Here is a 23,997-nt window from a genome sequence, read left to right as displayed (position 1 = left end):
CCAAGGCTATTACGGTTACAGAACTCGTCAAAAGAGAGCGCCTGGGGAATAGGAGTGGAGCTAGGCACTGCAGGGCCTGGATTCACCTCTACATCGCCAGAGGAACAGAGTAGGAGTAGAATAAGGGTGCGACTAAAAGCAATAAGAATTGGTCGTTTAGAACGTCTGGAACAGAGAGTAAAAGGAGGTTTCTGGGGGCGATAAAATACATCAAGGTATAATGTACAGACAAAGGTAAGGTAGGATGTGAATACAGTGGAGGTAAACCTAGGTATTGAGTGATGAAGAGAGAGATATTGTCTCTAGAAACATTGAAACCAGGAGATGTCATTGCATGTGTGGGTGGTGGAACTAATAGGTTGGATAAGGTATAATGAGCAGGACTAGAGGCTCTACAGTGAAATAAGCCAATAAACACTAACCAGAACAGCAATGGACAAGGCATATTGACATTAAGGAGAGGCATGCTCAGTCGAGTGATCAAAAGGGTCCAGTGAGTGGAGAGGTTGGTTGGGGGTCACGACGATTTAGACAGCTAAATCGGTAGCAAGCTAGGATAGGAGCAAGCTAGCATAGAATGGAGGTCTGTTATTAGCCAACTCTTGCGTTCCGTCAGTAGATTAGTGGGTTTCCGTGTGGTAGAGGGGATTAATCCAAATCACACAACAACAACAAAAATAAAAACAATAGATATAGTTATAGAGGCCCAAGAAGAAAAATAAATAAATAAATAAAAATGAAATAAAATAAAAATTGTCCGATTGTCTATTCAGATAGCAGCCGATAAGATAGCCAACGGCTAGCAGGCCGCAGATGGGCGCCCAGGCAACGTTGCACCGGAGGAGCCAGCCGGACAATTCCCTCGGGTAGACAACGTCGGCAGTCCAACTGTGAAGGCCCGGTGGGGCTCCGCGTAGGCAGCAAAACGGGTCCGGATAGGTGAGAGCAGCCCAGGAGTGATTGATGGAACTCTTCAGCTGGCTAGCTCCGGAACAATTGATGTTAGCTCCGGAATCGACGAAAGCCGATAGTCACACGGATAGCAGCTAGCTAGCTGTGAGATCCAGGTATGGATGTCCAGAGCCAGCGGCCGAAATCCGGTATGTTCCGTTCCGAGCCGCGCTGCGCTGCGCTGCACCGCGCCGTACAAAACTGCCGATAGATTCTCGAGCCAAAGGACAGCCGATGACCACAAACCGTGGTTAGCTGAGTACTAACGATTAGCCAGTAAATAAGCTAACTAGCTTCTGAACCAGCTTCAGAGTAGCTTCTGGACCAGCTTCTGGCTAGCTCCCGGCTAGCTTCTGGCTAATTTCTGGCTAGCCTCTCGGAGGATTACAGATCTGAGGTAAATAATACTTGTTTATATAAATATAAATTGGTGAAGCGGATTGCAGGAGAGTGTTCTGAAGATGAGTTTTTGGAAAATTAAAAATGTATGTGAAAAAAAAGTTGTAAATATATCTATATATTTATATACACGACAGGACGAGGACAAAAATACGTCTGAACTGCTATGCCATCTTGGGATGAAGGATTAATTACATTAATTACATCACTTTGTTTTGAGTTTACCTCGCCACCGGCTTTTGAACAGGGCACCTGTCTCGCCGTTGGTAGGCATTATGGTTGCCAAACGAATCCTCTTTCATCCGGTGCAAAACACGCCTACCTTGGCCAAAGTAATAGAATCTCCTCAATTGTAACGTCGGCACCGTTTTGACGTGCATAGCATACCATCACAGATGGAGCAATGAGACAGATATTTCACTGGATGTATAAATGTGAAGCATCCGGTTGGCGTTTCCACTCAATTCCAAATATGGTAGTGAGAGGAAGCACACTGGCGGGCAGTGGGAGAAGATGGAAGAAGATGGACTTTGGCCGAAATTCTGCACATTTTCTCATCTATTAAACATTTGATCTCATTACAGTTTTCTGTTTCAAAAACACAATATCGTATTAACAGAGTGGACAACGTTTTGTAGACTTTACCCTTTGCAAATGTTTTTACAAATCGCATTGTTCAGGAGTGCAAAGGCGAATTGAGTTATTGCACACGCGTACTTCACAGAGTAGGCGTTCCCTAACGGAAATATGCAGATGTTACGAGTACGCGCCAATGAGATATCGTAAACGCGTGCTTAGCTCTACCCACCTCCTGCTTGTTCAGCCCACTATGACTAATTTGTTCCCATTGGAAACAACAAGCTGTGATCTATCTTGGTTTAGTTATAAACACCATTGATACAACAGTGGTAGTCTTTTTTAAGTGGTCCAAGACAGCAGCCATTGCTTCGGTGAATAGTCCTATGTTTGTTGCAGTTTATTCTGTGTGCTCAATGTAGCGTTTTCAGCTAACCCTTGTAAACGTACTGTAATGTTTTGGTGGGCTCTTCATCAACATAAGGCTACTGCAGATTATACAAAGTAGCTACATTGAAACGTTGAGTGCCATCTTATTTGACTACAAAGGGGAAAAAAAGCATCGGCCTCCAAGACGCATTTAGCTCGGAAATTTAAACCCGGTTGTAGATTAAGTCACAGTTCGCCTTATTTGGTATTTTTTTGAATACATAGATTTTTCACTGCCTTGACCATGTCGCTTCACGGTAAGCGCAAAGAAATTTACAAATACGAGGCGCCATGGACGGTATATGCAATGAATTGGAGTGTGCGACCAGACAAGCGCTTTCGTCTCGCTCTTGGCAGCTTTGTCGAGGAGTACAATAACAAGGTAACGCATTTTCTCTCCAAACATTCCATTAGGAATCAAACTAGCCTACATTTAATCCTACTAGGGTAGAACGGGGAACACAGTAACAACAAAGTAAATCAAATTCGAAATAACGTAGAAAACCTGTTATTCAATGTGCTAATACTTGGTTAGTAAACCTGGTCTCAGAACATTTCGTATTATTCTTATGTAAATTCATTTTTGGATGTCCAATACCTATTTCATATACAGTATCAGTCAAAAGATTGGACACACCTACTCATTCTAGGGTTTTTATTTATTTGTACTATTTTCTGCATTGTAGAATTATAGTGAAGACATCAACTATGACATAACACATATGGAATCATGTAGTAGCCAAAAAAGTGTTAAACAAATCAATATGTTTCATGTTTTATATTCTTTAAAGTATCCACTCTTTGCCTTTGACAGCTTTGCACATTCTTGGCATTCTCTCAACCAGCTTCACCTGGAATGCTTTTCTAACAGTCTTGAAGGAGTTCATACAAATGCTGAGCACTTGTTGGCTGCTTTTCCTTCACTCTGCAGTCCAACTCCTCTCAATTGGGTTGAGGTCGGGTGATTGTGGCGGCCAGGTCATCTGATTTAGCACTCCATCACTCTCCTTCTTGGTCAAATAGACCTTACACAGCCTGGAGGTGTGTTGGGTCATTGTCCTGTTGAAAAACAAATGATCATCCCAATAAGCGCAAACCAGACAGGATGCTGTATTGCTGCAGAATGCTGTAGTAGCCATGCTGGTTAAGTGTGCCTTGAATTATAAATACATCAGACAGTGTCACCAGCAAAGGACCCGCACACCACCACCTCCGGGCTTCATGGTGGGAACCACACATGCAGAGATCATACGTTCACCTACTGTGTCTCACAAAGACACGGCGGTTGGAACCAAAAATCTCATATTTGGACTCATCAGACCAAAGGACAGATTTCCACCAGTCTAATGTCCATCGCTCGTGTTTCTTGGCCCAAGCAAGTCTATTCTTATTGCTGTTATTTAGTAGTGGTTTCTTTTGCAGCAATTTGACATGAAGGCCTGATTTCACACAGTCTCCTCTGAACAGTTGATGTCTGTTTCTTGAACTCTGTGAAGCATTTGTTTGGGCTGCAATTTCTGAGGCTGGTAACTCTAATGAATTTATCCTCTGCAGCAGAGGTAACTCTGGGTCTTCCTTTCCTGTGGCGGTCCTCATGAGAGACAGTTTCATCGTAGTGGTTGATGTTTTTTGCGACTGCACTTGAAGAAACTTTCAAAGTTCTTAATTTCCCGGATTCACTGACCTTCATGTCTTAAAGTAATGGACTGTCATGTCTCTTTGCTTATTCGAGCAGTTCATGCCATAACATGGACTTGGTCTTTTACCAAATAGAGCTATCTTCTGTATACCCCCCCTACCTTGTCACAATACAACTGATTGGCTCAACACATTAAGAAGGAAGATATTCCACAAAATAACTTTTAACCAGGCACATCTGTTAATTCGAAATGCATTCTAGGTGACTACCTCATGATGCTGGTTGAGAGAATGCCACGTGTGCAAAGCTGTCATCAAGGCAAAGGGTGGCTACTTTGAAGAATTTCAAATATAAAATATACATGATTCCATATGTGTTTCATTGTTTTAATGTCTTCACTATTATCCTACAATGTAGAAATTAGTAAAAATACAGCAAAACCCTGGAATGAGTAGGTGTGTCAACTTTTATGTTATGAATGCTGGCTAACGTTAACTAGGTTAGGGGAAGGGTTAGCTAACATACCAAGTAGTAGGGGCTGGGCGACATGTCCAATACATCACTGTATAAATGTTTTTTTTTTAAATGGTATTTTACGTTTTTGAATAATAAAAGTTGAAAATGTGCTTTGAGTAGTGCCTAACTCTACGGTGGTACCGCATCCATTCTAAGTGATTTGAATGGGTCTTGGTCCATTCTGATTGTTTTACACTTTAATTCAACTTCAACCTGAAATAATTTCCTGCATTTCCATATATTTTTGCATTTCCTGCACTCATTTGAAATTATTTTCACACTGCCACTTAGGGATCCACGATATGGGCAAAAAAACACCTTATTTTGAAACACTTTGCGATTTAGATCAAAACACTTGGAATCATGGAAAAAGAATGTTCATTCTAATTGTATAGTGAGAATATAAATAATAGTGCGCTCTTTGAATACATTGTTTGACATGACGACAAATGAAAATGCCAGGGAGGAGTTATTGTGACAGGGTTGGAACCAAAATGATGGTCAGTGTTTCCTAGGGGACCCTATAGGCCTACACCAACACTGGTATTAGGCTGTATTAGCTTGCTACTTTTGATCTGACTCATTTTTTTTAGCTAGCTAGCTAGCCAGTTAACTAGCGATTAGCATTAGAGGCTAACACAATTTAGCTAAATTCTGCTAAGAAAAGACAAACTAGCTGTTTGCAGATGTAAGAAACACAAACAAATTGTATAACACTTGTTGATTTATATTAAGAAGCAAACTGGAAAATTTGTTGCATGTGCTGCAGTAATCATGCAGACTGAACGCAAGTGTCTCGTGGTCAAGCAACAACAAATGCACTCCAAGAGCGAGAGAACTCAAGTAGCAGTGTAAACTATAAAAATGGATGTTACACACAGCATATTTAACAAACCAAACATTCAAATACAATTATAGAAGGTAAAGGGAAAAAGCCAAACCGGTCCGTGCATCAATACCCTGTGTATATAGTAAAATACGATATACTGCCAGCCCTTCTAAGTAGTTGCAAAGTAGCAAAACATTTCTACGTAGTTGAAAAGTTGTCCGTGATGCGATTCAATCTCGCAACCTATTGGTGGCTAGATGTTTGGGTTATATGCCCATCCATCCCCCCCCCCCCCCCCCCCCCCCCCACATTAGTTTTTGCTTTAAATAACTGTCTTTATTTGAGTGTCCAGGAATTATATTTACTATGTTACGTTTGTCTGAGACCAGGCTGGGTTAGTGTATGTACATACCTCGGAAGTTTTGTTTAAATCTATGAACACTTTTGTTTTACTGATGACAAACGTTTCTTCAGGTCAAATTGTAAATATTCTTGTCGCCTCTTGATTATTGACCTACGGAACATTCTACATGTATCTAACCATATCATTTTTACCAGTAAGAAGAGGTGTCAGATTAGATTCAGATTTGTAATTTGTTACAATTAAACCCTTGCCTAGCCAGCATATCTGACCTGCTTGCTTACAGCTGCACTAGGGTCAGATGGGCTTCCTGTGTAGATTAAGACACCGCGGCGCCGTGAGATATGGCTCTGAAAATGTACCTCAATCCAGGGATTAGAAATTCGTTGTACTCCGAATTTTTCCATTATCCTAACTATTACACTGAGAAATGACTGCTAGTGTCAGGCTGTATATACCAATTAATTGTCTATTTCAGCCTGATTAATTAGACTAGCACAATTCCAACAATATCCATCACTGTCAATAAAACAAAGGTGTCACTGTTGGGCAGTTCCAGTAAATTAAATTTGATAATACAGGCTTATACTTATCCTCATCACAGAAAACGGCAGGGTTAATATAGGGTCAACTTTTTGCTGTGATTTGACAGCACATTTAAAATGTTCATATCTTATCCAGAGTGACTTACAGGAGCAATACGGGTTAAGTGCCCTGCTCAAGGGCACATCGTCAGGGTTTTCAACTAGTCAACTCGACGATTTGAACCTGCACCCTTTTCAGTTACTGGCCCAAGGCTCTTAACCGCTAGATTACCTACTGCCCCATGCTGTTGTTATTGTCTGTTTTCCCCATAGGTTCAGATAGTTGGATTGGAGGAGGAGAGCTCAGAGTTTGTCTGCCGGAACACATTCGACCACCCTTACCCCACCACAAAAATTATGTGGATTCCCGACACCAAGGGGGTGTATCCTGACCTGCTGGCTACCAGTGGAGACTACCTGCGCATTTGGAGGGTAAGAAACCAATAGCCTACCACTGCCAGACCTGTGCCTACCCTGAATATTGTAGCGACCATAACCCTACATCTAGCGTCAATGTCAAGAGGTTCCAATCAGAGGCTCATACATGTGAAGGGCTTGGTATAGAGAAGCATGGGAGACGCTCTCCTGAATGTGGTAGTGTAGCGACCTTAACACTGCTTCGACTGAACATCCCACGGAACAACATTTCAATTCATTATTCAAAAATAGAAAGAACATGGCACCACAACAAACCCTCAGAGAGGCAACAAAGATAACACTGAAGGAGCTTTGAAAGCGCCACAGCAGAGGTTTGAGTATCTGTCCATAGGACCACTTTAAGCCTTACACTCCACAGAGCTGGGCTTTACGGAAGAATGTCCAGAAAAAAGCCATAGCATAAAGAAAAGAAAATAAGGAAACACGTTTGGTGTTTGCCAAAAGGCATGTGGGAGACTCCACAAACAAATGGAAGAAGGTACTCTGGTCAGATGAGACTAAAATTGAGCTTTTTGGCCATCAAAGAAAACTCTGTCTGGCACAAATCCAACACCTCATCACCATCCCCACAGTGAAGCAATGTGGTGGCAGCATCATGCTGTGGGGATGTTTTTCATCGACAGGTACTGGGAAACTGGTCAGAATTGAAGGATTGATGGATGCCGGTAAATACAGGGAAATTCTTGAGGGAAACCTGTTTGTCTTCCAGAGATTTGAGACTGGGACGGAGGTTCACCTGGCAGGACAATGATACTAAGCATACTGCTAAAGCAACACTTGTGTGGCTTAAGGGGAAACATTTAAATGTCTTGGAATGGCCTAGTCAAAGCCCAGACCTCAATCCAATTGAGAATCTGTGGTATGACTTAAAGATAGCTATACACCAGTGGTATCCATCCAATTTGAAGGCACTGGAGCAGTTTTGCCTTGAAGAATGGGCAAAAATTCAAGTGGCTAGATGTGCCAAGCTTACAGAGCCATACCCCAAGAGACTTGCAGCTGTAATTGCTGCAAAAGGTAGCTCTACAAAGTGTGAATAGGGTGAATAGTTATGCACACTTTTCAGTCATTTTTATAAAAAAAAAACTTATTTAGCATCTTACAATATTTAGCAACTTCAAAGTGGTAGGCATGTTGTGTAATCAAATGTTACAATCCCCCCCCCCCCCACCAAAAAAAATATATATTTTAATAGCAGGTTGTAAGGCAATAAAATAGGAAAAATGCCAAGGGGGGTGAATCCGTTGGAAAGCCACTGTAAAGTATAATTAAACGGCATCAGTAAAATAACAATATCAAGGCTATATACAGAGGGTACTGGTACAGAGTCAATGTGTGAGGGCACTGGTTATTTGAGGTAATATGTACATGTTGGTAGAGTCAGTGTTATTATCTATGCATAGTCAGAGTAGCAGCAGTATGAAAGAGCGTTCTGGGTAGCCCTTTGATTAGCTGTTCAGGAGTCTTATGGCTTGGGGGTAGAAGCTGTTAAGAAGCCTTTTGGACCTAGACTTGGCGCTACCGCTTGCCATGCGGTAGCAGAGAGAACAGTCTATGACCAGGGTGGCTGGTATAGAGGTCCTGGGTTGGCAGGAAGCTTGGACCCCAGTGATGTACTGGGCCATACACACTACCCTCTGTAGTGCCTTGTGGTCAGAGGCCGAGCAGTTGCCATTCCAGGTAGTGATGCAACCAGTCCTCTCGATGGTGCAGCTGAATAACCTTTTGAGGATCTGAGGACCCATGCCAAATCCTTTCAGTCTCCTCACGGGAAACGGGCTTTGTCGTGCCCTCTTTACGACTGTCTTAGTGTGCTTGGACCATGTTAGTTTGTTGCTGATGTGGACACCAAGGAACTTAAAGCTCTCAAACTGCTCCACTGCAGCCCCGTAAATGAGAATGGGGGTGTGCTCGGTCCTCCTTTTCCTGTAGTCCACAATAACCTCCTTTTGTCTTGGATCACGTTGAGGGAGAGGTTGTTGTCCTTGCACCACATGGCCAGGTCCCTGACCACCTCCCTATAGGCTGTCTAGTCATTGTTGATCAGGCCTACAGCACTTTTGGGTCATCGGCAAACTTGATGATGGTGTTGGAGTCGTGCCTGGCCATGCAGTCATGAGTGAACAGGGAGTACAGGTGGAGACTGAGCATGCACCCCTGAGGAGCCCCTGTGTTGAGGATCAGAGCAGTGGATGTGTTGTTACCTACCCTTACCACCTGGGGGTGGCCCCTCAGGAAGTCCACAATCTAGTTGCAGAGGTGTTTAGTCCCAGGGTCCTGAGCTTAGTGATGAGCTTTGCGGGCACTATGGTGTTGAACGCTGAGCTGCAGTCAATGAATAGCATTCTCACATAGGTGTTCCTTTTGTCCAGGTGGGAAAGGGCAGTGTGGAGTAGAGGTTGACCGATTATGATTTTTCAACGCCGATACCGATTATTGGAGGACCCCAAAAAAATACAATACCGATTAATCGGCCGATTTTTAAATAACTTTTTTTTGTTATGACAATTACAACACTGAATTAACACTTATTGTAACTTAATATAATACATAAATACAATCAATTTAGCCTCAAATAAATAATGAAACATGTTAAAGTATTGGAGAAGAAAGTAAAAGTGCAATATGTGCCATGTAAGGAAGCTAACGTTTAAGTTCCTTGCTCAGAGCATGAGAACATATATGAAAGCTGGTGGTTCCATTTTAACATGAGTCTTCAATATTCCCAGGTAGGAAGTGTTAGGTTGTAGTTATTATAGGACTATTTCTCTCTCAACCATTTGTATTTCATTAACCTTTGACTATTGGATGTTCTTATAGGCACTTTAGTATTGCCAGTGTAACAGTATAGCTCTCCTCGCTCCTACCTGGGCTCGAACCAGGAACACATCGACAACAGCCACCCTCGAAGCAGCGTTACCCATGCAGAGCAAGGGGAACAACCACTCCAAGTCTCAGAGCGAGTGACGTTTGAAACGCTATTAGCGTGAAACCCGCTAACTAGCTAGCCATTTCACATCGGTTACACCAGCCTAATTTCGGGAGTTGATAGGCTTGAAGTCATAAACAGCTGCTGGCAAACGCACGAAAGTGCTGTTTGAATGAATGCTTACGAGCCTGCTGCTGCCTACCATCGCTCAGTCAGACTGCTCATTCAAATCATAGACTTAGTTACAACATAACACACAGAAATACGAGCCGTAGGTCATTAATATGGTCGAATCCGGAAACGATCATCTCGAAAACAAGAAGTTTATTCTTTCAGTGAAATACAGAACCATTCCGTATTTTATCTAACGGGCGGCATCCATAAATCTAAATATTCCTGTTAAATTGCACAACCTTCAATGTTATGTCATAATTACGTAAAATTCTGGCAAATTAGACGGTCCAAACTGTTGCATGTACCCTGACTCTGCGTGCAATGAACTCAAGAGAAGTAACATAATTTCACCTGGTTAATATTGCCTGCTAACCTGGATTTCTTTTAGCTAAATATGCAGGTTTAAAAATATATACTTCTGTGTATTGATTTTAAGAAAGGCCTTGATGTTTATGGTTAGGTACACATTGGAGCAATGATACGCAACGCATCGATTATATGCAACGCAGGACACGCTAGATAAACTAGTAATATCATCAACCATGTGTAGTTAACTAGTGATTATGAATGATTGTTTTTTATAAGTAAAGTTTAATGCTAGCTAGCAACTTACTTTGGCTTACTGCATTCCTCGTGGAGTGCAATGTAATCAGGTGGTTAGAGCATTGGACTAGTTAACTGTAAGGTTGCAAGATTGAATCCCCCGAGCTGGCAAGGTAAAAATCTGTCGTTCTACCCCTGAACGAGGCAGTTAACCCACCGTTCCTAGGCCGCCATTGAAAATAAGAATGTGTTCTTAACTGACTTGCCTAGTTAGATAAAGATTAAATAAAGGTGTAAAAAAATGTTTTTTTGCCAAATCGGTGTCCAAAAATACAGGTTTCCGATTGTTATGAAAACTTGAAGTCGGCCCTAATTAATCGCCCACACCTCTAGTGTGGAGTGCAATAGAGATTGCATAATTTGTGGATCTGTTTGGGCAGTATGCAAATTGGAGTGGGTCTAGGGTTTCTGGATAATGGTGTTGATGTGAGCCATGACCAGCCTTTCAAAGCACTTCATGGCTACAGACGTGAGTGCTACAGGTCGGTAGTCATTTAGGCAGGTTACCTTAGTGTTCTTGGGCACAGGCACTGTGGTGGTCTGCTTGAAACATGATGGTATTCAGAATCAGGGAGAGGTTGAAAATGACAGTGAAGACACTTGACAGTTGGTCACCGCATACTCGCAGTACATGTTCTGGTAATCTGTCTGAATGTTGAACTGTTTAATGGTCTTACTCACATTGTCTACGGAGAGTGTGATCACAGTCATCAGGAACAGCTGATGCGCTCATGCATGCTTCAGTGTTACTTGCCTCGAAGTGAGCATAGAAGTCATTTAGCTCGTCTGGTCCACTGGGCAGCTTGCGGGCAGGGTAGCTTTTCTGGTAAGCCAAGAACTTGAGTGGAACATATCTTCTTCAGTGGAATATCCCGAAGCTGTGTGCCAGAATAGGAACAAACTTATTCCAGCCATTAAAGCTGCCAGAGCGCGTGGGGACATTCCGCTATGACAGGCATTAGGTTTTGATGTTGGTGTGCTGTGCCTTTTTTTCCCTCCACTCATAGTGTTGTGTGTTCCTTCCTATCAACTTTATTTTAATCGGTCCACAGAATATTTTGCCAGAAGCTCTGTGGAACATCCAAGTGCTCTTTTAAGAACTTCAGACGTACAGCAATGTTTTTTTTGGGACAGCAGTGGTTTCTTCTGTGGTGTCCTCCATGAACATCATTCTTGTTTAGTGTTTTATGTATCATATACCTGTCAACAGAGATGTTAGCATGTTCCAGAGATTTCTGTAAGTCTTTAGCTGACACTCTAGGATTCTTCTTAACATTGTTGGGCATTCTGCGCTTTGCTCTTGTAGTTGTCTTTGCAGGATGGCCACTCCTATGGAGAGTAGCAACAGTGCTGAACTTCTCCATTTATAGACAATTTGTCTTACCGTGGACTGATGAACATCAAGGCTTTTAGAGATACTTTTGTAACCCTTTCCAGCTTTATGCAAGTCAATAATTCTTAATCTACGGTCTTCTCCCCAATTTTGTGATATCCAATTGGTAGTCTTGTCTCATCGGTGCAATTCGCGTATGGATTCGGGGGAAGCGACGGTCAAGAGCCGTGCATCCTCCAAAACACAGCCCAACCAAGCCGCACTGCTTCTTGACACAAGGCCCACTTAACCCGGAAGCCAGCCGCACCAATGTGTTGGAGGAAACACCGTACACCTGGTGACCGTGCATTGCACCAGGCTTGCCACAGGAGTCGCTAGTGCGCGATGGGACAAGGAATCCTTGACGGCCAAACCCTCCCCTAACCCGGACAACGCTGGGCCAGTTGTGCGCTGCCCCATGGGTCTCCAGGTCGTGGCCGGCTGCGACAGAGCCTGGACTCGAACCCAGAATCTCTAGTGGCACAGCTAGTACTGCGATGCAGTGCCTTGCGCCACTCGGGAGGCCATCACATACTTGACACTATGTAGCTTTAGAACTAAGTTTCTTGAAATCAATAACTTGCTAAAATCAGAATATATTAGCCTTTTCAGAGACTCACAAAGATGATTAATTTGATGATCCAGCAGTAGCAATACAAGGATATAACATCTATAGAAGAGACAGAAATGCTTATGCGGGAGGCGTTGCTGTATGTATTTAGAGCCATAACCCTATAATGCTTAGAGAAGATATGATGTCAAGTGTTATTGAGGAATTGTGGTTGTAGGTTCAATTAGCACATCTGAAGCCTTTATTTTGCGGTGTTGCTATAGGCCACCAAGCGCTAACAGCCACTGCTTCTTCCAATTATTGATAAACATGCACCTGTTAAGAAACTGACTTGGAACTGTTAAGGCTCCATGGATTGATGAGGAACTGAAAAACTATGGAAGAAAGAGATGGGGCAAAAGGAGTGTCTAAGTCTGGCTGCACATCCCGACTTACTACAAATTGAGAAATTGTGTGACTAAACGCAACAAAAAAAGAAGAACCTGTGTTATGAAGCCTAGATCAATAATATAAAAAAATGTTGGCGTACTTTAAATGAAAGACATTCAACCACAACTTTTATCGTATCAGATGGCTTATCACAAAACCATTTGATGTTGACAATGTTTTTAATGATTGCCCAATTTGCCAATGAAGTAAACTTAGGCAGGAAATGCCAACAACGAACAGTGAGCCATCGTATTCATGCACAAAAATAAATTAATGACATTCATTGCAAGTTTGAATTTTGGGAAGTTAGTGTCAGAGGTGGAAAAATGATTCACGATCAATTATGACAAACCTGGCATTGACAACTTAGATGGAAAACTACTGAGGATGGTAGGGGACTCAACTACTATATGTCATATCTTTAATCTTTTATCTTTAATTGATCCCTAGAGGGAAGTATTTGTCCTCAGGCCTGGAGGGAAGCTAGTCATTCCACTACCCAAGTGGTAAAGCAGCCTTTACTGGTTCAAACAACATACCTATCAGTTTGCTGCCAGCTCTAAGCAAATCGCTGGAAAAAAATTGTTTGACCAAATACAATGCTATTAATCTGTAAACAAATTAGCAACATACTTTCAGCATGCTTATATAGAAGGGCACTCAACATATACTGCACTGACACTTAATGACTGATGATTGGTTGAAAGAAATTGATAAGAAGATTGTGGGAGTTGTACTTTTGGATTTCATTGCATCCTTTGATATTATTGACCATAACCTGTTGTTGAAAACTTATGGCTTTTCAACCTCTGCCATATTGGGGATTCAGAGCTTTCTATCTAATATAACTCAAAGGGTTTTCTTTAATGGAAGCTTCTCTAAAGTCAAATATGTGAAGCTCTTTTAATTTTTTAAAATGTTTACCAATGACCTACCACTGGCATTGAACAAAGCATGTGTGTCCATGTATGCTGATGATTCAACCATACATGCATCAGCAACCACAGCTAATGAAGTCACCTGAAACACTTAATAAAAAGTTGCAGTCTGTTTTGTAATGTGTGGCCAGTAATAAACTGGTGCTGAACATCTAACAGTATTGTATTTGGTACAAATCATTCCCTAAGAACTAGACCTCAGCTGAATCTGGTCATGAATGGTGCGGCTGTTGAACAAGTTGAGGAGACTAAATTACTTGGCGTTCGTTACCTTAGTTTACAATCTAACATAGTCAAAACAGATTCAATGGTTGTAATAGAGATGCTCTGCTTTTTTGACACCACATTCCAAAAAGTAAGTCCTGCAGGCTCTAGTTTTCTTTTATCTTGATTTTTTTTTTACCCCTTTTTCTCCCCAATTAAGTGGTATCCAATTGTTGTAGTAGCTACTATCTTGTCTCATCGCTACAACTCCCGTAAGGGCACGGGAGAGACTAAGGTTGAAAGTCATGCGTCCTCCGATACACAACCCAACCAGCCGCACTGCTTCTTAACACAGCGCGCATCCAACCCGGAAGCCAGCCGCACCAATGTGTCGGAGGCTACACCGTGCACCTGGCAACCTTGTTTAGTGCGCACTGCGCCCGGCCCGCCACAGGAGTCGCTGGTGCGCGATGAGACAAGGACATCCCTACCGACCAAGCCCTCCCTAACCCGGACGACGCTAGGCCAATTGTGCGTCGCCCCACGGACCTCCCGGTCGCGGCCGGTTACGACAGAGGCTGGGCTGTGCCACCAGGGACTCTGATGGCACAGCTGGCGCTGCAGTACAGCGCCCTTAACCACTGCGCCACCCGGGAGGCCTAGTTTTGTCTTATCTTGATTATTGTCCAGTCATGTGGTCGACTGCTGCAAGGAAAGACCTAGTTAAGCTGCAGTTGGCCCAGAACAGAGCGGCACGTCTTGCTCTTCATTGTAATCAGAGGGCTGATATAAATACTACGCATGCAAGTCACAAGTCACTCTTGGCTAAGAGTTGAAGGGTGACTGACTGCACCACTTCTTTTTATAAGAAACTGTTAAATCCCAAACTGTTTGCATAGTCAATTTACACACACACACACACACACACACACACACACTTGCCCCACCAGACATGCCACCAGGGGTCTTTTAACAGTCCCCAAATTCAGAACAAGTTCAAGAAAGCGTACAGCATTATATAGTCATTATTGCATGGAACTCCGTTCCATATCATATTGCTCAAATGAACAGCAACTCTGGTTTAAAAAACACATAAAGCAACTAGGGATGTACGATATATCGGTGAACAAATCGGAGTTGGCCGATATTAGCTAAAAATGCCAAAATCGTAATCGGCCGATGTCTAGTTCAACACCGATTTCAAAGCCGATGTGCATACCTATATAATGTAGGTACATGACGTAATGACGCCACGTAAAATTACGCACTACATGTGCCACACGGCATTCCTAACTTAGCCCACAATGTTTGCTGTGTGGATCGAGCAGTCAACAAGTCGAGCAGTCATTTGAAAGAGTAAGAACGTTTCGGCGAGATCACTCAAAGGCGAAATCCATTAAAGCCAAGACAATGGAATTAATTTCCCTTGACAATCAACCGTTCTCTGTCGTGGGTGATGTTCGCTTTCGCCGACTGGTCGAGCACCGGTACACACTACCAAGTGCGCTATTCTTTTCAGATGTTGCCCTACTGGAGTTACACAGTAATAGCGTCACTGCTATTAGCTTCACGACATAAGTACTATGGAATGCTGTTTGTTTTTTTTGTGTCAAAAAAATACAGTAGCACTGTCAAAGCTGTACAAAAGTCTGCAAACACCGGCCACGAACAATGTGTTTTCAATACCGCGTTGGTAATAAAGCATCTGTTAGACCGCAACTTCTGGGGTAGCTAGCTTTAGCTTGGTACCTAGCTAGCACCAATACAACCAGCCTGAAAAAAATTACAAGTAGAAACTGCCGTCATTTTCATTATTCTTTACAATGATTTAGGAATCCTTGTAAGTATTAGCCAGGTTGCCACTTGTTGTTCGCAAATTGAATTTAACTTAAATAAATAGCTAGCCAGCTACTTAACCCTGTTGCCCAAAGCTAACGTTATAAGCAGCGACCGGACCAGGTTCTGTTGTGAAGCTAGCCACAAAATGGATTAGGCACAGTAGTGGAATTTGCAGTTTGCTTTCAAAATAAAGGTATGCAATTGACAGTGATGCAAATTAATACAAATTGTATAATTATTTATGCAGAAGGCTAACCGCAAAGTCCACTGTTGTGGCTAAAATGCTTATAGTGGATAGCTTCACATAGATGGGTCCGACCACCCTTATTCAAATAAGAACGGTCTTATAAATTAGGGTTATTTTAGATGACACCTAGCTATATAGTTAGCTAGCTAACTATAGCTACTGAAACAGATGTCGTTTCGCTATGTTTTTGGGGAAGAACATTGTTTGCATCCATGAGCTAGCTAGCTTTTTTTATGACCAGCACTGTAGGTGCGTGCACGAGACAACTTTAGCAGCATCATAGCATACGTATCGATGAATCGTCGTGACATATGAAATACGAGTGATGGGTAATCTGGATAATAACTACGTAAAAAATTAATGAACGCGTGAAATTATTGTGTGACGTGCAGTCCTTTTCAGGTCCTGATTTGGTCAACAAGCTTAATTGACATGTTAAATCCTAAACCAGGATTTCTATGGAACGTCGTTTGTCTTTGCATGTCAAAAAAATATACTATTTAACACGATTTTATTTGACAAATAGTTATTTGACATGTCAATTCATGTTAAATAGTATATTTTTTTGACATGCAAAGACACAAACGACGTTCCATAGAAATCCTGGTTGAGAATGAAACGAACGAACAATGAAACGGCACAGGAAGTAAGTGCAAGAAATATAGGTTTGGTAATGGGGCCATAAGTGCCCAAACTTTTTGGTGTGTGTGTGTGTGTGTGTGTGTGTGTAACCTTTTATTTAACTAGGCCAGTCAGTTAATTAAGAACAAATTCTTATTTACAATGATGGCCCAACCCAGATGACACTGGGGCCAAATGTGCGCCGCCCTATTGGACTCCCAATCACAGCCGGATATGATAAAGCCTGGATTCGAACCAAGGACTGTAGTAATGCCTTTTGCACTGAGATGCAGTGCCTTAAACTGCTTCGTGTGTGTTAACTATTTAACTGTACTAGAATGCTTAAAAGGCTGCAAAAATTTCTAATATCGGTATAGTTTTTTTTTTTTGGCAAGAGAAATATCGGATATTGATATCGGCCAAAAATGACGGTGAAATATCGGTGCATCACTAAAAGCAACACCTCAAGGCACAACGCCTCTCCCCTATTTGACCTAGATAGCTTACAGTACATATCAATACATACAAACTATGTGTGCCTTTAAAAAAATATATATGTATGTATGTATGTATGTATGTAGTTTTGTCCTTGAGCTGTTCTCGTCTAATTGTGTCATATTGTGTATTATGTCATGTTTTCTGTGGATCCTAGGAAAAGTAGCTGCTGCTTTTACAACCGCTAATGGGGATCCTAATTTTATCCCCAATACCTAGTGACTTTGTGAAGAGTTTCGGATCAGTTGGCGCAAACGCTAAGGTGCTGGGTTGACAGTCACTTGGCCCGGGTTCGAGTCCCGGCTGGGACTACCCTCTTAATTGGGGAAATAATTTTATTACAACTAGTATATGGAGATTGGTCTCTGCTTTCCTGCTTTATCTCTGTACAACTGTCAAAAGCTCATAGCTGCATGTTGGCGTTATTTATAGGCTTGGCATAGAAAGCAAAAAAGGGGAGGGTGGAGCAGGGTATTGGTTTCTGCTGCATTCAGTTGCCGCCAGGACCAATAAAAAAATATATATTTCTGCGCACTTTGAAGATGCTAAAACAGTCCACATTTATCTTTTCCTCTGCAATGAAAACAAGCAATGAATTAGAAAAATCTGAAAACCCCATTGTAAAACAGTTGATCTATTTACCTAGTCGGCTTGTTGTGTGTTCTATGTGAGAGAAACATGCATTCTGACACGCATTCAATGCATACCAAATCTTGCAATCACCGGTGAAAACAAGTTTTAATTACCTTTTTTAAAAGTGGGGGATCCCAGCTTTCCACTTCTACTTTATTTATTTCTCAACTCCTAAATATACGTGAACTGCACCAATTTAAATCTAGAGATCCCATTTGGGATCTGTCTAGTGTTTAGCCCAATAGGGTAAATGCAGATGGGCAACCCCATGCTTCCGCCTATTTAATTATAGCCATAATGCTGCATCAGTTGGTCTACAGGTGATAATGCTTATTGCTAATGGCATACCTGATAATATAGACCAAGCATAGTCTAGATGTATGGTCCAATATGTATAAATATTTGTAACAAATCATTTTTCCAATATGTTGTGCTCATTTCTGGAGTTGGAAATGTATATTTTAGATGGTGTCAGCATAATTAAATTTTCATTCATTTTAGAGTAGAATGCCCTTTTTTGAAAAGTTACCAGAACTGAGCTTCCGTCTTTCTACATAAAACTTATCCATGGTGGACATACAAATTATCCAGGGTAGAACACTGGGGGGGGGGGGGATACATGTCTGCTTCATTTGATGAGGTGATTTAAAAACAAACTTTTGTTGTTCCTGACAGGTGAGTGACACTGAGACTCGTCTGGAATGCCTGCTCAACAACAACAAAAACTCTGACTTCTGTGCACCGCTGACATCCTTTGACTGGAATGAGGTGGACCCTAACCTGCTGGGTGAGAATAACTTTATCCTTTTTTTTATGGACAGACTACATTACCAGAATCTCTGGATGCCTCTTCCAGATCGCTATTGACATTTAGTGTTAAAAACAAGCTAAACAATTGAGTCTTGAGCAAGTATGAGCTCCTGACGCCTCTTCACATTCAAGAGACAATAGCATATACCATTAGCTCTCCAGGTGTCATTGTTATACAGCCTTGGTTGGTCTCATTTTTTTTTTAAAACGTAACTTTATATAGAGCATTCATAATGTCTACATTAGCTCTACATCGACGCTTCACTCTACATTTTTTAAGCAAAGTCATACTACATGAAAGGTGACATAAAAGATACAAAAGGGTTATGCTGCCAAATGCAGCATAACCCTTTTGCCACCCTTTATATAGCATGCCATTTGCTTATGAATGATACATAGTCCTTTAAAGGATATAGAAAAGCATCCTTAAAGATGTGTTGTAAAGCTTTTGTATAATTTCAGCTAGTAGTTTCATCTCTCACAAGCCAAAACGGGTCCCCTGCAATTGAAATGATATGTTACAAACTCCAATTCATACAACATGTTACAAATGTACAAGTGCTTAAGATCCCGTTCAATAAATCTTGTGTTTCTTCTCTGTAGGTACCTCCAGTATTGACACCACCTGCACTATCTGGGGCCTGGAGACAGGTCAGGTACTGGGCAGGGTCAACCTGGTGTCTGGCCATGTCAAGACTCAGCTCATCGCCCATGACAAAGAGGTAAAGACACTGCAGGGGTTAGGCCAGAGCTGAAATAAATTAAGTTCCAATATCCACACTTGCATACTATAAGTATGTGGTGATGTATTGGCCATTCATGCTAAGTAGTGTGGATATTGGGCATAGTCAATGTAATGGTATAGCAATGTTCCAAGTGATCAATGAAATTACCGCCTCCACCCATTGTCAGTTGTTGTACTTTAGGCAAGTATGGCTAAAATATCTGTCAAGTCAGTAGACTATGAACAAACCATATTTTCTATCAGAACAGTAGATGTCACCTGTTATTTCACCAAATGTCTGTCGTGTGTGTCCTTGTCGCAGGTCTATGACATCGCATTCAGCCGAGCCGGTGGTGGCCGGGACATGTTTGCGTCGGTGGGGGCAGATGGCTCTGTGCGCATGTTTGACTTGCGCCACTTGGAGCACAGCACCATCATCTACGAGGACCCCCAGCACCACCCGCTGCTCCGCCTCTGCTGGAACAAACAAGACCCCAACTACCTGGCCACCATGGCGATGGATGGAATGGAGGTCAGCCCTGCATCTGTTTGCCTGTCCGTCTGCATGTCTGTCCCATACTTCATTGTACTGTATGTGATTGGATCAATGCTATAGCAATTCAAAAAATGCCTGTTTGGTTATCTGGCTACAATATTGGACCAGTAAAAGTCAGTCAATTATGCTAAACAAAAATTCTAGTGGTCTATGATTATATGTATTCTACCTTAGCAGGTGCATTTTTCTCTCGGTCTGTCCCAGGTGGTGATCTTGGACGTCCGTGTGCCATGCACCCCAGTGGCCAGACTTAACAACCACCGCGCCTGTGTCAACGGCATCGCCTGGGCGCCACACTCCTCCTGCCACATTTGTACAGCAGGTAAGCCCTCTGTTTCCTCCCGCTTATCTTATACAGTATTATCCATGTGCAAATGTGCTAACCTTCCAAGTAAAAAAAATAAACCATCCTTTTTCCTTTGTTTTTTTTAAACAGTATATGGAAAATGCCAAGGACTTTGGGATAATTTGTACTTGAAAATTAAAACATGATAATATAGGATACATTTACTTAAATTGGTTTTTGGTTATAAAATGCTAAAGTTTGCGGATGGTGGCAGTGGCTAGGTGAACAAACTCAAAACTTGCAATGCACTCCGTCCTTCAATAGAGTGCTTACAAGGTATGGAAACATATGTCAATTTGTAATTAATGTATATTATTGATTAATTAATCCATAAGATTCTGTTGACACAAACATCAGACATTCTCAGAAAATATAAATGAAATGGCACATCTGCATCGCTGGTGAGATTTGATTTTATAAATCATTGTTCCATAACATCCCCATGGAATTATTTAGTGAAACTAGAGCACAGGGCTGAAAAAATATATACCATTGATTATCAAATCTGCCCTCTAGTAGCCCAGAACACAAGCATTGATTTCAGCCTACAATACACTAACTACTGTCCCCTTTCCTGTCCGGAAAGTAGCGGATGACCATCAGGCGCTGATCTGGGACATCCAGCAGATGCCCAGGGCCATCGAGGACCCCATCCTGGCCTACACGGCCGAAGGCGAGATCAATAACGTCCAGTGGGCATCCACCCAGCCTGACTGGATCGCAATCTGCTACAACAACTGCCTAGAGATTCTCCGCGTCTGACATAACCTGGGCTCAGCTCTTAGCGGGACAGTCTGAGGTGATCCTTGGAATCTGATCTGAGCTCAGTGTCGATGTCCTATTTTAATACAGTTGGTAAACATAGAGGGATAGTTTAACTCCGGCCCGCTCAAGAACGGACATGGCAACTTCATTTTTATGATCTGACGTCAACAGGGACTCCTGTTCATGTAGGACTGAACTGTAGGATACTGGATTGTGTATGTGTTGCCCTTTTCATTTCAGGATAATGTTATAGATGCCCTTTACACTCAAAGGGGGGCGACAACGTTACCCACAGACAATGTTTACACCCTCCTGAGTAATTTACGGAAATGCTCAAGACTCCCTCTGGCTGCCTCTCAATTTAGAATTTTCTCAGAAGCTGTTATTTTTTTGACAGACATGTTTGAATAAGATGCAGTTCATTGTGAGATTTATGTTTTGTGAAGGAAAAACAAGAACCCAAATCAAGAGTAGCCAAAAGACTCATCACAATTATACCCACACTTACCAGGGCACTTTGTTTAAATCTGAGACTTTTCAGCATGTTGTTTGATAAGTGTATAGGCTTTAACATGTGAATGGATCTGTTTCTTTAAAGTGGTTTTTGGTAGAATCAGCAGTTGCTACATCCATTTTTGGGACGTATACATTTAATGATGTGTACCCATTTTGATTCTTGAAGAATATAACTTATAAATGCTTAGTTCAAAGTCGTTCCAAATCAGAACCCAAAATATAAGCTCATGTTTGTAAACAAAGTAAATGTAAACACCATATAGCCTCAAAACATGGTAAAACGATAGTTTTGATATCATGAATGGTCAGTACTTGCATCCATAGCAGTCTACGAATTTGAGTGGTTAGATTTCTCCAGCCCCAACCCCTCAGCTTTTGACCGAAGCGGGGGCGGGGGAGTCTCTCTTGTTATTGTTTCTACTGCCGATTCCGCTTTTACGCTCTTTTTAACATTTTAAATGCAGTATAATGTATGTAGTTATTAGTTGAGTGGCCATTGTAATTTACAATATCTTTGTTCTCTTAACACCCCATTATGTCTGAATCACATAGTTTCAGATCATATGGTTATATTTAAAACGGGACTGAATTCAACTATTCAGGTATTCAATTGTTTGTTTTTATCTTCACATTTACAGTTTTGCCATTGAACATAGTGACAATTGTGATATGAAAAACATCTTTATTTAATACAAATTACAGTAAATTTCTCCATTGAACTTATTCATCCACTACTTCAATACAGCTTTGCTATTTGTCTTCCTTGGTTCTGCCTGTAAAATATTGTAAAAAATGATCTTATTGCTAAAGGTAACCCTAAACACTTTGTGTATAAACTAGATTAGGTAAATGTATATGAATTGTTGTAATGTACAGATGGGGATATTGTATTGTTGAGGTGCAAACGTCATATCAAGAAGTGGTTCTACTTTTTACATTGTACTTCAAGCCTCGGTCGTAAGGGCTACCTACATAACACCGTCACAATGACATGAACAGCCATGACAGCTGGGGTCACCTTTTATGGCAACCAACTTTTAAAAATGACACAAACCATTTAATAGGCTTAGTCAGTGGGGGGAGGGGAATAAGGGAGGGTTGTCCAAAAAAGTTGCTTTGTTTCTTAGTTTTTATTGGGCACAGGGGAGGGTAGTGCTTTTTTTCTGTTTACACTCTTTTTGCAGGTTTTACTATATAATTGATTCTATCCTAGACAGATTTCGTCATCTGCTTGCGTGCAACCCATATAGGTTGTTATCAATAAAACGTCACAATACGGTGAAGAGCGTTCGATTTGGCTGCTCTGGGTCAAGGAGAACCCCAGCTCTGCTAAAACCATTGACGGCTAAGCCTACGTGCTGTTTTCAAGGGATTGTTAAATAAATATGAACTGCACTGAACAAAAATAAATGCAACATGCAACAATTTCAAAGATTTTGAGTTACAGTTCATATAAGGTAATCAGTCAATTTAAATTCATTTATTAGGCCCTAATCTATATTTATTTTCACATGACTGGGAATACAGATATGCATCTGTTGGTCACATATGGAAAAAAAAGAAAAGAGGGTTGTGGATCAGAAAACCAGTCAGTATCTGGTGTGACCACTATGTGCATCATACAGTGCGACACATCTCCTTCGCATAGAGTTGTGGATTTCTGTCCCACTCTTCAATGGCTGTGCGAGGTTGCGGGACATCCAGAGCATCCCAAACAGGCTCAATGGGGGACATGTCTGGTGAGTATGCAGGCCATGGAAGAACTGGGACATTTTCAGCTCCCAGGAATTGTGTACAGATATTTGTGACATGGGGCCGTGCATTATCATACTGAGAGATGAGGTGATGGCGGTGGATAAATGGGCTTCAGGATCTCGTCACGGTATCGCCTTCAATAAAATGCAACCGTGTTCATTGTCAATAGCTTATGCCTGCCCATACCATAACCCCACCACCACGGGGCACTCTGTTCACAATGTTGACATTAGCAAACCGCTCGCCCACACGACGCCATAGATGCGGTCTGCCATCTGCCCGGTACAGTTGAAACCGGGATTCATTCGTGAAGAGCACACTTCTCCAGCGGCCATTGAAGGTGAGCATTTGCCCACTGAAGTCAGTTACGATGCCGAACTGCAGTCAGGTCAAGAACTCAGTGAGGATGAAGAGCACACAGATAGGCTTTTTGACAGTTTGGGCTGAAATTATTTGTTTTTGTATACCCACAGTTTCATCAGCTGTCCGGGTGGCTGGTTTCAGATAATCTTGCATGTGAAGAAGCTGGATGTGGAGGTCCTGGCTGGCGTGGTTACACATGGTCTGCGGTTGTGAGGCCCGGTTGGACGTACTGCCAAATTCTCTAAAACGACTGGAGGTGGCTTATGGTAGAGAAATTAACATTAATTTCTGGCTACAGCTCTGGTGAACATTCCTGCAGTCAGCATGCCAATTACTCAACTTGAGACATCTGTGGCATTGTGTTGTGTGACAAAGCTTCACATTT

At 41.9% G+C, this 23,997-nt stretch overlaps 1 protein-coding gene across 2 annotated transcripts; it reads left to right on the top strand.

The window, feature by feature from the left end:
* The first annotated feature begins 2,176 nt into the window (after nt 1–2,176).
* LOC110491753 (DDB1- and CUL4-associated factor 7) lies at nt 2,177–22,926 on the top strand. Of its 2 annotated transcripts, none has more exons than XM_021565441.3 (7): nt 2,177–2,737; nt 6,558–6,716; nt 18,453–18,564; nt 19,191–19,309; nt 19,634–19,843; nt 20,072–20,189; nt 20,800–22,926. In XM_021565441.3, exons 1-7 carry the CDS (start codon nt 2,600–2,602, stop codon nt 20,973–20,975), a joined length of 1,032 nt encoding a protein of 343 aa, XP_021421116.1. In that variant the 5' UTR covers nt 2,177–2,599; the 3' UTR covers nt 20,976–22,926. The 2 variants fall into 2 exon arrangements, with proteins under 2 accessions (XP_021421116.1, XP_021421117.1); XM_021565442.3 differs by having other exon boundaries at nt 2,180–2,737; nt 20,803–22,926.
* The last annotated feature ends 1,071 nt before the right edge of the window (nt 22,927–23,997 follow it).

Source organism: Oncorhynchus mykiss, chromosome 16 (genome assembly GCF_057628025.1).
Source record: "Oncorhynchus mykiss isolate SJ-2025 chromosome 16, ASM5762802v1, whole genome shotgun sequence".
In the NCBI taxonomy this organism is placed as follows: Eukaryota; Metazoa; Chordata; class Actinopteri; order Salmoniformes; family Salmonidae; genus Oncorhynchus; species Oncorhynchus mykiss.
This window is presented reverse-complemented; position numbering and strand designations above follow the sequence as displayed.

What these genes read in the sequence shown, in the direction of transcription:
- LOC110491753 (XM_021565441.3), top strand. Translation starts at nt 2,600, where the DNA reads ATGTCGCTTCACGGTAAGCGCAAAGAAATTTACAAATACGAGGCGCCA. An exon ending in ACTACCTGCGCATTTGGAGG is followed by an intron (nt 6,717 to 18,452) that starts GTAAGAAACCAA and finishes TGTTCCTGACAG; the next exon opens with GTGAGTGACACTGAGACTCG. An exon ending in TCATCGCCCATGACAAAGAG is followed by an intron (nt 19,310 to 19,633) that starts GTAAAGACACTG and finishes TCCTTGTCGCAG; the next exon opens with GTCTATGACATCGCATTCAG.